General features: G+C 43.8%; 1 protein-coding gene across 3 annotated transcripts in view; it reads left to right on the top strand.

Annotated features, from left to right (window-relative positions):
- The first annotated feature begins 225 nt into the window (after window positions 1–225).
- NAP1L1 (nucleosome assembly protein 1 like 1) overlaps window positions 226–14,800 on the top strand; it is a 32,823-nt gene continuing 18,248 nt past the window's right edge. The window contains exons 1-4 of one of the 3 annotated variants that reach the window (XM_075932097.1): window positions 226–369; window positions 9,596–9,632; window positions 10,542–10,630; window positions 12,305–12,407. In XM_075932097.1, the coding sequence (XP_075788212.1) occupies window positions 9,616–9,632; window positions 10,542–10,630; window positions 12,305–12,407 (209 nt within the window). In that variant the 5' untranslated portion in view covers window positions 226–369; window positions 9,596–9,615. The remainder of the gene's footprint in view (window positions 370–9,595; window positions 9,633–10,541; window positions 10,631–12,304; window positions 12,408–14,800) is intronic. The other 2 variants (XM_075932088.1, XM_075932102.1) reach the window with 2 other exon arrangements.

Genomic DNA, 14,800 nt, shown 5'->3' with positions numbered 1-14,800 from the left:
CCCACATGTGGGGTCTGGGGCTGTGCGCGCTACGCTCTGCGAGCTGCTTCCCATGCTTCGGCCGGGCTGCCCGAGGCTGTGCCCCGCCCGCGAGCCCGACCTCTTCGCGCGCCCGGTTGTCCGACCCCTCGCGGGACGGAAAGGGGCGGGGCCGATGCCGGACAGCTCCCGCCCAGTCACTCATCCCGGCGCGCGCGCGCGTTGCCTAGGGACAGGCATAGGCGCGCGGGGGAAGGGGGAGGAGGGGGCAACGTGGTGACGTTATTTCTATATGAGCGCGAGCGGCGGGAGCTTGGGTCTTTTTTACCGCCAGTCGCGCGGCGGCTTCTTCCTCGCTCCTGAGTCACTGCGAGCCCCGGCCCGGCGCAGGTAGCGGGGAGGCGGCTGGCGGGGGCCGTTGGCGGGATGAGCGGCCCGGCTGTGGACGGGCGGGGAGAGGCGGGCGGGCGAGGGGGGACTCGGCCGGGCCGGGCCCCTGTTCCGGGGTCGGCAGGCAGGGGCCGCCACGGGCAGGGCCGGGCCGGCAGCGGATGCGGCTGGGCCGGACGGAGTCTGCTCCCCCGGTGTCTGCGCGGCGCGGGGCCCCTCCCCTTTTGCGGGGCCTTTCTGCCCCTCCCCAGGGAGCAGCGCCGGGTCTGCCCCTCCCCCGGGGCCGCCATGCTGCTGGGGTCGCGCTAGGCCGCGCTGCCTCGGGCCTGGCGGCGGGGAGGGGGGAGGCTGCCTGCTCGCAGCACGTGGGGATGGCGCTGCTCCGGCCTGTGCCTGCGGGGAGGGATGGGAGCTAGGGGGCGGGGTGGGTGGATGGGGGAGGCTGTTCTTAGGCGGACTGGGGGGGGAGAGTGGGCTATGTGCGGTGGGGGGGGGGTGGGCTGAGGAGTGTCGTGGGGGGTGTGCGCCTGGGGTGGGTAGCGAAGGTGCCTTGCTAGCTCTGGCTCCTTGCGCTCTCCCTGGGAAGCGTGGCGGCTTCTGTGCTGCGCAACTTGTTACTGACAGGCGGACCCAGCGATTCAGAGCCTGGCGACAGATAGCTTGTTCCCCCTTCCTCTTCTTTCCCCCCGCCTTTCGAAGAGCTGGCTCTAGTCACTTCATAGCTTCCCCCCTAGTCATGGTACCTAGTGAGTTGGGCGCTGCATGCTCCTCCTTCTTGGTGCTTACTCACCATTCCAAGTAATGGTCTGGGTTATGGAGTGGTCACTTGTCAAAACGGAAACTTGATGTATTGGTAACCTCCATAACCTGAGCACGTGCCAAGCAGTGCAGAGGGGTTGTTTTTATAATGTTGCCAGTTGGGTAATACTACTTCTATCAGAATATATTCTCTGGTCATCTGAAGAAGTGGGCTGTGCCCACGAAAGCTCATGATACCATCTACATGTTTTGTTAGTCTATAAAGTGCTACCAGACCATTTATTGTTTTTTAAGTTTATCCCAAGAAACCAGGAAGGCACTTACAACATGAATTTCTATGGCAGTTCAGCTTAATAACATACACACAAAACCAAACCTTCTTTGGTTGGTAAAATAACTCTCTGAAAGTAAACGGAGGATAATCAATGTACTGATATTTTCCTTAATGCGTAGCCAAAAATTCAATATCTTTGCAGTAGCAAAGTGAAATTCATAAGATTTGTTAGCTGTTTGGAGCTTGCTGGATGGAACATTCATGTATAAACATCTTCATAAATGTGTAAATGATTAAAACAATTTTTCTAAGTTTCTAAGGGACCTAAAACAAGTCTATCTCCTGTTTCAATGCATTCATGTATAGCATGCTTCTTGGGAAATGTTAAGACCACCAACAGCAGAGGTAAATACTGAGATCCTCAGGGAAAGAGGAATCAAAAGACCAGAAGACTGGAGTACAGGCAGTCCCCGGGTTACGTACAAGATAGGGACTGTAGGTTTGTTCTTAAGTTGAATCTGTATGTAAGTCGGAACTGGCGTCCAGATTCAGCCACTGCTGAAACTGACCGCCAGTTCTGACTTACATACAGATTCAACTTAAGAACCCCAGGCGTCCCCAAGTCAGCCGCTGCTGAAACTGATCAGCGGCTGATTCCAGGAAGCCTGGGGCAGAGCAACTCTGCCTCGGGCATCCTGTAGTCAGCGCTGGTCAGTTTCAGCAGCGGCTGACTTGGGGATGCCTGGGGCAGAGCAGCTGGGGTGCTGCCGGGTTGGTCCAGTAGTGCCCAGAGCGGTGCTGCGGGACCAACCGGCAGTGCCCCAGCTGCTCTGCCCCAGGGTCCACAACAAAAGCCTGGTCTGCTGGGGGTCTCCAGCAGATCAGGGACACCAGGAGCAAAGCCAGAGGCGTGGGACCCCGCCGCGGCTGCGGCTTTGCTCCCGGTGTCCCTGGTCTGCTGCGGACCATCTCTAGCAGACCAGAGACACTGGGAGGAGGAGGAGAAAAGTAGACTGTCTGGCTTAAGAGAGTAGAGGCTCTGGAAAGTGTATGGAAGCACCCTTTTTAGCAGGTAGAGATACTAGGTTTCTTACTTGGCCTTGCCTGGGGGGGGTTGTGTCTGGTAAACTTTTCAAGCTCTTACCAGAATTATACTGAATTTAAATTGAAACAGGAGATGGACTTTTTAGGTCTCTTAGAAATTTAGAAAAATTGTTTTAATCATTTACACATTTATGAAGATGTTCGCTTATGTGAAAAGATGATATTGAATAGAGGTAGGCATTGTGCATTTGTGTGGCAGAGCTCTCCTGCAGCTCTTCTTTCTTGATCTGAGATTACTATTCTAGGTGGATATCACATTCCTGAGAATGTAACCAAGTGTTGCTAAATTAAATTTCTGCAGATCATTGACTTTGGTAGGAAGTTGTCCATTATCAGATTTTCCAAAGTACAAACTAACTACATGAAATAAATTCATTCAGAGATGTTAGAAATTAAACAGATGCCAAAGGAATAAAAACAATGTTGGGATCTTGTGTCGAATTAGTCTGTATTATCCCTATGGATGCAAGAGACCGCTTCCATCTCTGATGCATCACCCAGGAAAAGTCAGTTCTGCTCCACTGGATGTTTCAAAAACGTTTAGGTATTTGTCTATGGTAAACTGGGCTATGCATCTGTCCATCTTAACCTAAATTGGTCAGTAGTTGTATGGTGAACTTAAGGGAGAGCTAGGTGCTCCAGAAAGTGATGGAACTTGTTGGATTTTGAATGTGTTCATCTGTGGATTAATCAGATTTTGCACATGCTCACAAAATAACAAAGTGGGCAGTATATTCATTTCTAAATTGATACTGAACCAATACTTCAGGCTGTCACTAGGATTTAAGGAAGTGCCATCAGATGAAATATTAAAGCTGGTTCCTAATTTGTGGTTAGAGCCCGTGACTTTTAAGAGTAGGATATTGAACCAGTTGTCTGGTCACTTTCTAGTTTGGGTAAATAAGTTCAATTTAACTACTTTCCATCTGTCTTGGACTGTAGATTTGCTCTGCAGTATCTTACAACAGCCACCCATTTTACTCTAAGTGTGATGGTTGATAGTACATGTTATAGATGAGTTTTATTTATAAATTGCTTTGGGATTCTCAGAGCTCTAAAGTAGTGTATAACTAAAATTTGTTAATCAAAAATAATTTTTTAATGCTACTTAGCTGACCGTGGCCTGCAGATGCATAAGGTTAATGAATGAATGCTCCTTACCACCTAAACCCTGTCTAGGTTTTAGCTTTTACGTACAAATGTATGGAAAATTTTTACAAAATGCACTTGAAGACTTCTGTGTTTAGCTCCTGACTGACTTGGAAACCTGTTGAAGATTTCTTGCATGCATTTAACATGGGTTGGCAACCTATGGCTCACTAAGGAGCCAGATATGGCTCTTCTGGAGTTCTAACCCACAATTGGTGACCACACAAGTGAGAAACAAAAACAAAACACAACCCCTCCCCAACCCTCACTGATGGTGCCCTCTCCCCCCCACTAAAACACCTCACTCCCCTGGTACTCTTCTGGAGTTCAAGGGTTAATGGATTTTGTGCCCTCCATTTTCCCCCGCCCCCCTCCACAGGCTCTAGGTGGGGTCCAAAATGAGAGGTTAAGTGTGTGGGACAGGGCTGCCAGTGAATGGGATAGGGGTGCAGGACCTAGACAGGAGTGGGGTGTGCAGGAGGGTGTGAAGGTGCAAGGTCTGGGTGGGAAGTAGGGTGCAGAAGCAGGCTCTCTGGCCATGAGAGAGGGAGGGGGGAATAAAGGTGTGTGGGTGCAGGGTCTGAGCATGAGAGGGTGGGGGGGGGGCCACTTACTGGATTTTGCACCATGTCACAGACACCGTGTAACAGAGCCTCCCACTGCTCCCATTCACCAGAAGGAAGCCCTCAGGAAGGATTTGCAGGAGAAGCCTCCATGAAGTGTCGTCAAGGGAACGAAAATGGTAGCATGCACAGAGCCATTTTTCTCTCTGTTTGTTCCCCACACGTCCGATCCAGCAGAGAGGCAGAGGGCTCTCTTCCCCTGCACTCCACCCCTGCAGGAAACTGGGCCAGATGGGGACAGACCACAGGACCTGCCCCAGGATCGGGGCCCAGGGCAGGACACTGTGGCAAGGTGGGGGCTGGCGCCTTGTTGGCCAGGCTGCTGCAACTGGAGCCTAAGCGGGGATGCTGCAGCCTGGCTGTTGCCAGAGTTGTGAGACTGCCATGGCCAGGCCGCAGGGTCTGCCCCAGGAGCACAGCATGTGTGGACAGACTGCGACCATCAGATGAGGCCTGGAGCCTGGCCACTGCCTCCAGATGGAAGCATCTGCTGCCTGCCCGCCCCTCTCACTGTCCCAGCTTGGAGTGCGCATGTATCCCCTACAGTGCGACCTCAGCCAGCCCTTTAAATGAGCAGAGTTCCACAGCCGTCTCTTGCCAGAGTGCAGCCTGTTCTTACCGGAGTGCACCGCCTTACATCACTTCTGGTTAAACGTGAAATAGACAAAAAAAAAGACTATCTTGATGTCAGTAATCACACATTTTAAAATTTTTGAACTATTTTTTCATTTTAATTTAAAAAGTTGGGTGTATTTTGGGAATGACAAAAGAGCCAAATTTGGTTCCATATTGAGCCATGGGTTGCTGACCCCTGCATTAGATCATTCCACTAATCTGGAAAGAACCAGTTATTCTAGAATCTCAGGACTCCTTTGCTAACAAATAGCTGTGAAACCGATTGGCAGAATGTCTCTATCCCCCTTTAGTGGCAAGTTCACAGAAAAGTTAACAGCTTTCTGTTGCTCCCAATTACTCTGTTAGCGTAAGTAATAGAGGACAGTGCTGGGGAATCTGATGATTCCAGTCCTGTCGATGATCCATGATGAGAGGCATCAGTGTGGTTCTGTACGACTTACACTTTTGTTAGTATTTTAAAATCTTCACATAACAAACTACCTTCATTGTGCAGTCTCGGCTATGTTCTTAAGAGGAATAAGGGTTGAATAGTCAATCATCCTTACTTTAGTTGCAGAAGTTGAAAAGTATCATGAATGAGGTGATGAACTGTAGAAAGAAAAGATTGTTTCATAGAGGCTGTTAAATGCTGCTCTGAAGACCCATGTTTGCCCAGTACAATACAGAAATTGTGCCAGAGGCAAGTCACACAGAGTAAAACTTTTCACATGCTCCTTTGTCTGTCCTCCCTCCCCCCCCCCATGCATCCAATTTGGGGGTAGGGGTGTAATTGACTAGTCGATTATCAGTTCAGCAAAAGCTTATTGGATAGTCAGTAGTGACTCAACTAGTGCCACCCTTCCCCCATCCCCCCCCAATAGTTGCCTCTGTCAGAGGCAGCAAGGGTGGGGCACAGGAGCCGGTGTTGGGAGAGGGGGGGAGCTGGCTTAAAAGCTGGTTTTCTCCCAGCACTATCTCCAGGGAGCAGGGGAGGCAAAGGTACAGTGGGGAAAGGGTGCAAGCTGGGACTGAAGCAGTCCCACTCCTGCCGGTTCCCACTGTGGTGCTTCAGCCTTTGAAATGTAACAAGAGCCTGGAGCTACCTCCATTGCGACTCTGCAGAGTGGTCTTATTGTCTTATATGATTAGTTAAACCACAATTTAACATCCTTACGGGGAGGGGGGGGGAAGCATTTACAGAAGCACCGCACACTTGCAGCTTCAGCCAAAGTCAGAGGGAGCTTTGTTGTGTTATGGATGTTAAAGTGTAACTGTCACTATTAAAAATTCTGGTGGTTACATGTGCTGTGGGCTTTGCAGTATAAATCTTATATAAAAGTTTTATACTGCAGAGGCCACAGTGAATCAAGCTCCTCCGGAGTGGGGCCAGCTGCCAACCATGCTTCTGGGGAGCTGACTTCACTGTGGTCTCTGCAGTATATCTTTATAGTGCAGAGCCTGGGAGTGACAGCTGACTCCCTGGAGCAGGAACCAGTGCGAAACCTTAACAGAAACCGATAAGCTGATGCGTATAGGTTAGCCGTTTAAACAGTTACACTTTTACATACCTACTGTGAATATATGGAGTGCTATACAGTTTTAGGTACTCCATTCAAAAAAATCAGACACTGGGTACTTCAAACTGGGCACCCCAAACTAGTAGTGATTTCATACAGTCTTGGCTTTTAGCTCGGTCAGTTCTCCCATGTGTAGAATCTAGGTAATGTCACTTCATATCAAGGGACATTTCGGAGATAAAAGTATTAATGTTTTTAAAGAACCAATGTACTAAAATGCGTACCATAAAGCTCATGAAGCAATGAATAATTGCAAGGTTTGGATGGTATACTGGGGACACACTGAATGATGAGTAAGACGAAATATAGGTAGCTACCAATTCAGTGAGTACTGTTCAGAATGTGCACTAAACAAGGTTTAAAAGTTCTATGGGAAAAAACAATATGAGATTGTATAGTTGAAGACTGTCAAATAAACATGCCCAAGGGAGCTGTGTGGGCTCCTCTAACTCTGGCATTTCCTAGTTTTTGAGTGTTTGACATTGCAACCTTTAATGTCTTCCATTGACTCTTTTGGATGTAATATGAAAAAGCAGTCCCCTGCAGCAAAACGGTCCTGGCCAGAAAAACCCTTCAACGGTTACTCATTAAAACTGTTAAACAATTAAGCAATTAAATGATATAATTTTATTTGCATCCCTAATTCATGTCTTTTAAGAGGAAAAGGACAACATAAAGGGGAACCAGGGACAGAGTTCCAATTCTTGTTAGTTTTTAATGTACCATAGCAGACTACTGCTACTGATTTTTTTTAATTAATTTTTTTAAAATTCTGGAATTTTGAGGGCAATGCTTGCATAATCTTATGCCATCTTGTAATTACAAGAATCTATGGTGTCTTGGTGAAATGTGGAAGTGGTTTTCACAGGTTTGACTGTGTGGCTATTTCTGCATTTATGGTAGGGTGTGGAATAGAGAGGTTACATGGTCTGATGTATATGCTGTAGTCGTGAAAGCAGGCTGCATCCATAATTTCACTGCAGTGTATAGCTATGTGGTGTGATGCTCCAGTAGTGGAAATACAGTAGAGAAGAGGTAGAACAAGTGGAGATGAAAGTTGCTCTTCTGTTAAGTTACATGGTTTAGAATATCTTAGGCACTTGTTGGCATTCCTGAATAAGAGCAATTCGATGAGATTTATAGAACATGTGACAAGATGTGTACTCTTTTCTTGACACCCATTCCACTGCTGGTGGTAGGTAGGTTTTTCATGAATATGACTACAAAGCCCCTAAGTAAGAAGCCCTTAAACAGCTACTAAGATGCCACAGATCTGTGCTAAGTGCACTGTTTGAACTTTACTGTGTGTTTTGCCAGATACATTTAATACACAGTACAGAGGGCTTCATAACTTCTACAGCAGATTTCAGTTCAAAATAGGGATGTGAACAGGTAACTAGTTAACTGTAACCTAGGAGAAGGCCACAGCCTGTTGCCGAGAATTTAGTAGTTTCCCTCCTTAATATCATGGAAGGGGAAAATGATGTGAAACACAGACATTGTAAGGTGAATTGTGATTGGGATTCCCAATAATCTTAATGTGTTTGGATTTCTTGGAATTTGTTTTAATTGTTAAAGTCAAACATGAACACTCAACGGGAGTCTTAGAATGCTGCCATGCAGTATTTCTAGTGATTTGAAGATATGTAGTTATCAACCTTATATAGCTGTTTATTTTGGTTCTTAAAGACAGTCACTGACATGCTGGGAGGTTCTATTTAAATTGGGCTTGCCAAAGGAATAAAAAATCCCATTTAACTGGTTAACCATTATGTTTAACTGGTTAATCGATTAAATGGGAGGGAGTTGCTCCAGCCCAACTGGGTTACAGTTGTATCACCAGGGCAGTTGAAAACAACTGGAATGTAATTGTGAATCTGGCCTGTTAGTTTGCTGTTGACTTGTTGGTTTATGAGAACTAGCACAACTCAAAGGAAAATGGGAGCATGGGGAGCCCAGTCATAAGACCTATCTCTGCACTTTTAAAAGGTCCTCTTATTCTTTTGCTTCAGTTCACATGTCAGTGCTGCCTTGGTGCACAGTGGAGCCAAGACAGCACTGCAGGGTCATATGAAGTCTGTAAGGCACTGATGACTAAAGCTCTCATAGCCATGGGCTTTAAGAAGTTTAACAATTGCTGCTGTCTGATCTGTCATTCAAAACTCTTGACATGTTGTAATAAGTTAGTGGTTAGACTAGACAACTAGAAGTGTTGCATGCAGGTTATCTGTAGAGCAGGGGCGGGGAACCTTTTTTGGGTCGGGGCTGCTGACGGCTCTTAATACATTTAAAAGGCAGAGCTGCAGTGGGAGCTAACCCCTCTGTGGCTCTGCAGTTTTCTTCTTATTGATTAATCGAGTAGTCGATGGAAATTCCATCAGCTACTTGATGAGCTGATTATCCACAATTTAACATCTAGTTACCGGCACATATTGGGAGCCTGCATGTAAGCATGTATACAGTTACTTACACATCCCTAGTTATGAGCACCACATTTTATCAAAGATGGATGAATCGGAGATAGTATAGATGAGAACAACAAAAATGATGGAAGGCTTAGGCAACCTAACATGAAAAGGGGCTTAAGAACATGGCTAGTCTTGTTTTCTTAAGTCTAACCATGTCCAGAGGCCAGACCTGATGGTAATCTTCAAATATGTTAAGACCTGTTATTTTAAAATGGTGATTGGTTGTTCTCTAAGTACACCAAGAGTATTGTTTCTTGGCATAGGTTTTAGGGAATATTGGGCGGAGGGGGGAATGGTTTAAAGAGTAACGAAAGAGAGGCATATGATTCTATCACTGAAGATTTTAAAAACAGGTTGGGTGATCTAGGTTAGTTGGTCTTGTCATAGCACAGGGAGCTGGAGATGGCTGGCAGGAACTTCAAGAAGTAACCCTTTACTTTTGTGATTCTGTGCAGAGTACACACCTAAGAAATGGGTACTTCTGTGACCTCAGCATAGTAACAGTGTTACTACAATATCGTAAGCTACTGATAAGCTTTGACAACTATGATAGTATGTCTTACGTGGTTCCTAAACTTCATTTTTAATTTGTGATATTTGATGTGCAAGTCTCTGTACATAAAATCATAATACTGTTTTGTTTTTGTTTTTTTAAAGGCTTTCTGAGGTTTAAGAACATGGCAGACATTGATAAGTAAGTGTACTCTTTTGGACATTTACTTTGACTAAAACGATTATAATATGTATTGATTAATCCCATGCTTTAAACTGCTGTGATCGTTAAATAGTTTTTTTTTCCTTAAGGTATGTATTAGGTTGGTGTAAAATGTGCAAACGGATTCATGTTTGGAGACTGTAACAGCAGTCATTAAGCAAAATATAAACTAACAATATTCTAATTACTTCAATTTTATTTTGTAGGTAATGTACTAAATTATGAAAACTAGCAGCATCACTCACACCACTGTCATGTTAAACATGACTTTTCCTTTCCTTGTCTTTCTTTTTTTGTCAGTGGTGCCGAGCCAAAATGGAGGGCTGTTGGTCAGTCTTCTAACTATGTAGTGTTAGTTACTAAGCAGTCTTCAAAAGTGATATTGTAAGTTTAAAGTGTTGCAAAACCTTACAGGATAAAAATGAAAACTTCTATGTATAAAACAGTTTCTGTGATTTAACCTCAATAACAGTGCTGTTATTTAGACGGAGTAATGCTGAAGCATAGGTAGAGAGTTAAATGATTTGACCAAGTTCACAAAGGGCATTTCTCCAGGATAGGATTGGAGTTCTGATTCCCAATTATTAGACTTGTATGCAAACCACTAAACTATTTGCGCTTCAAGATGTTGGAAGTGAAATTTTTGGTAGGGAAAGGGTTTTCTCCACATTTGAACATCACTATTTTGGTCAAATTTGCCAGTGGAAAAAGTTACAGAAGTTCAAAGAGCAAAATACAAACTGCAAAACAGAGTGCCTTAGTTTAGACAACATCTGTAATGGCAGCTTTTACAAGTGTATCTTTTTCAGTTGTATTAATATACAAGTTCTTTAGTTTAAAATTTAAAACCTAGAAATCCTCACTTCTTGAATTGACTGTTTCTACTAGCAAAGAACAGGCTGAACTTGACCAACAGGATATGGAAGATGTTGAAGAAGTAGAAGAAGAAGAAACTGGTGAGGATGCCAACAGTAAAGGTAATGCTGTAATTCACTTGATTGGGAAGACATGTTAAATGGATTTCACTTCTCAATTTAAACTGAATGTAAATGATAAAAATATTATTTTTAAATTTTGAAACCAGAAGGATATTTTGCTCATTCAAAGGGATTTTTAATGATCATTCAGTTCATGCTTGTGTCTGGTCTCATTCAAATGAGCAACAGCAGTCCAAGAAATGTTACCTATGTTAACATCAACCAGTCAGTGCTTCTGTCAGTAATCGAATGAACATTACTGCCCACTTAATTTCATAATCAGTCTGCTTCAAAATGATTCCATCAGAATTACAGTAAAACTCCAGTGGTCCGGCATCCAATGGTCCAGCACTCCTGATATTCTGGCACCATCTGCCCCAGACTTCCCCAAGTCAGCTGCTGCTGAAACTGACTAGCAGCTGACTCTGGAAAGCCGGGGGCAGAGCACCCCAGCTGCTCTGCCCCAGGCTTCCTGGAGTCAGCCGCTGGTTAGTTTCAGCAGCAGCTGACTTGGGGAAGTCTGGGGCAGAGCAGTTGGGGTGCTGCCGGGTTGGTCCCGCAGCGCCGAGGGGCGCATCTCCCCAACTCCATCCCAGACCCCTCATAGTTCTCTCCCCCCCCCCTTCCAATAGTCCGGCATATTTGATAATCCGGCATCCCGTGGGTCCTAAAGGTGCTGGATTATCGGAAGTTTACTGTAGTACAAATACCTGAAATTGGTTAAAAAATAGAAACCAGCATATACATTTCCATCTAGTTAATACAGTATTCAAATATGGATAATGAAAACACAAGTACATTAGACATGACCAATTGTTTTTAGGACATAAATGTCCATGATTTGTCCAGTTAGAAAGAAGCTTCTCTACTAAGTTATTTAAAAAAAGCTGGGGGGGGGGGGGGCGGGGGGAGAGCGGTGTGAAGGGAGGAGGGCTGAGTGAGGGGGTTGCAGATTTCTTATACCTACTTCTGAAGAATCTGGTACTGACCAGTTATAGCTATCTTTATTGATTGCTATGGCTTAGGTGCATTGCTGGACTGGTATGGCAGCTTGATTCTACTGCATGTTATGTTTTTTTGATAAGTCCCATCTTTTACTAGCATTTTTCAATGCAATCTTGTAGGGCAATTACTGAATCCAATTCCAGTTTTGACTGTTGTTCAGAAACCGAATATGATTTTTTGAAGAACATTAACTTATTGCACAGTCCCTGCCTTTTCCCAAAGCATCAAATACAAATCTCTGTATCCTGTATTTCTTTGCATCATTTAGTCTGAAATTTGTGAGACAACTTTTTTGGGGGCTGCATTTCTGATTACCTCTTTTAAAGCTGTGTTTTTGGCAAGAACTTATTTTAATGACTGGGACAACTTTTCATAAAATGAGAATTTCAAAGTTTTATCTTTCTGGAATGGTCAGCTTTTAGATTTTCCAAATACAGAATAAGATGGATCGTCACTAACTATTTAAAAAGAATATTTACGGCACAGTCAGTGGGGAAATGGAAGTGTGAAATGCTTCTATTTGTGTTGCACTTCCTTTGCAAAAGTTTGAATATCAGGGATTATCAACCTGGCATCTTTCCCTAGTACTAAAATATGTTCCTTTCCAGGTTGGCTATAAGATTAGCATAATGCATTTGCAAAACCTCTCCTTTTCATGGTTTTACTTAGCTCGACAGCTGACTGTCCAGATGATGCAAAATCCTCAGATTCTTGCAGCCCTTCAGGAAAGACTTGATGGCCTGGTAGGAACGTCTACAGGATATATAGAAAGGTATAATTTGTTGTCATTCAGAAGTTATAGTATCTGTGTATTATAATCTTGCTGCTTGTGGAAATGGCGACACCACTCAGTTTCTTCATTTTCAGACACATAGTATTAATACAACTTACATTAGGCCACAGGAGGTAGTTTATCAGAAACTAACTTTGAGAAGAAATCAGGAACTGAATTCCCTTGAGGTGTGGGGTTTTTTACTTGCGGAATCTTGGTAAAGAGAATTAAATAGGGTTGACATGTTAAAATGTACCTTTGGAAGTTACTTTAAGTTTGGCCTCTGAGGTTTTCAGTTTTGTGGTATTTATTGATGAAATAATTGGAACTGCTTTACAGAAATTGATTCACACATTTCAAAATCTGGTTGCCTAGTGGCTTTTCCTGGTTTCTGTTTTACAGTATCATCAAACTTGTAGAATAGCAAAAATGTCATTAATGACGTGTTAAGGTTGCCCGGTTGATAGCTCATGCACTTCTAGAATGTAGAGTTCAGCAAAATTAAAACTTCAGAAAACCAGGAAATAGAATTAGACTGTACAAGCATTTTACGTTTTAACTCGGTTGGTATTTAGCCTGGACCTAGCAATAGACCCTGGGAATTACTTGCATGGACTAGAACTCCTTTCACTGTTCAGTGTAGATGTACTGAATAGTGGAGGAATAAGCTAGAACAATTTAGATGAGCTGTGTAGTTTTAGGAGGAGATCAGGGTCTGTATCCCTTCTGCCCCTTCCCACCACATATACTATCAAAGGAAAGATACACATGTGCCTTGAGATGCATCACTTTGATACAGAATTTGATAAGTTGTCAGTAGCTGTGTTCTAGGGTCATCTTGCTATGGATGTTGTCATCAGATGGGAAATGAGAGCAATTGGTTGATGAAGTGATGGGTTGGTGGAAGTTTAAGGTTTGGGTGATATATGTACAGGTATTAGTGGGTTGTAAAAGGGTATGAAGTGGTTGGTATTCTGTCCAGGAGGAGTATTAGTGTAGGGCAAGGGTAAGTAACCTGTTCACTGCAGTAACAAGGCAGAGTGCAAATAGGTATTGTGGGACACTTAGTCACATCAGTAGGAGTTCTTAAGTTTTGTAAGAGCTTGCTGGAAATGGAAGTACCTTGTCTGTGGAGAACTTCAAAAATTCCTTCTATTTAAAACAGCAGCAAACAATTTTGAAACTTTCTGCAAAGAACAGGAATTTCAAAAATTTGGATTTAGTTCACTGCTCTGTTATGGAAAAAGTGGTGTAATTTTGTTTCAACCTTTTCAGAATGTGTGAGATTAAAGACCGCTCTCTGTTTCCGGGAGTCCTAACTCAGAGGCAGTCTGTCTGGAACTCCAGGCTTCTAAGGATCTGAGCAGGCCAGCAATCAGTCAGGAAACCAAGCGAGCTTCCATTGAAAGTCTTGAGTTCAGCTGAAATCAATAAATTACTGTGAAATGTTTGGATTTTGACAAATTTGTGTTTTCTGGTAGAAAAGTATTTTCTTTTGCCAAGTTTAGGTGTATCTGTTGCAACCAGACAGGTACTCCTGTGTCTATGTTTATTCCAGTGAAGATGGACTTCATAAGCTGATCTGAAGTCTTTTTTTAGGTCAGACAAACTTCCTAAAGACTCACCCTGCTTCTCATTTGGCCATACGTTCATTAAATTAGCTTGCATTCAGAGGAACAAATGTTAACTTAGTCATCTTGCATGTGTTCTATTCCTTCACTTTGATTCTTTTGGACTGCTGCCTCTCTTTAGAGCTATTGCAAAATGCTACCTTTTATAAAACTGCTTATAGATGACGCTTTGTAGATAATGGATATATAAATCTCAGTTAAAGTTTGAAATGAGCTGGCATTAGCAGGTCTGTATTTTACTTTTATATTCAATGTGATTTATATTAAGGAACCAAGATGCTGCTGAAAAAGGGGTTAAATTGCATTAAATCATTCTGGGTGGAATTTGCATTAGATATCTAATACTAGCTATAGCTCAGCCTTGGGGGCCTTAATATTTTTATTGTACATTATTGGAGCCCAATATATAAGGAGAGCACCTAGTTGATTACCAGTAAAGCTAATAGCTCAATGAGTTGAATCTGATTTAGTGTGTACTATAATCACGGTTATTGCAACACTTTTCCCTGCAAGTTCACTTAATACATTGGTCTTCTTTAGGACAGGGCTTGGCAACCTTCAGCAGGCACTGGGAATTGCGGAGGGGGGGAGGGAAGTGTGCCTGTGGATGGTCAATATCAAGGTTCCCTCTAAGTTGCGCAGTCAGGGTGCATATACACAGCACCCGTAGGTTGAAATAAGATCACAATTAGCGTAGCTCAAATTGTCATCTTATTTCGATCTAATTTTGAAATAAACTGCTATTCCAAAACATCCTTTTGA

Source organism: Pelodiscus sinensis, chromosome 1 (genome assembly GCF_049634645.1).
Source record: "Pelodiscus sinensis isolate JC-2024 chromosome 1, ASM4963464v1, whole genome shotgun sequence".
Lineage (NCBI taxonomy): Eukaryota > Metazoa > Chordata > Testudines > Trionychidae > Pelodiscus > Pelodiscus sinensis.
This window is presented reverse-complemented; position numbering and strand designations above follow the sequence as displayed.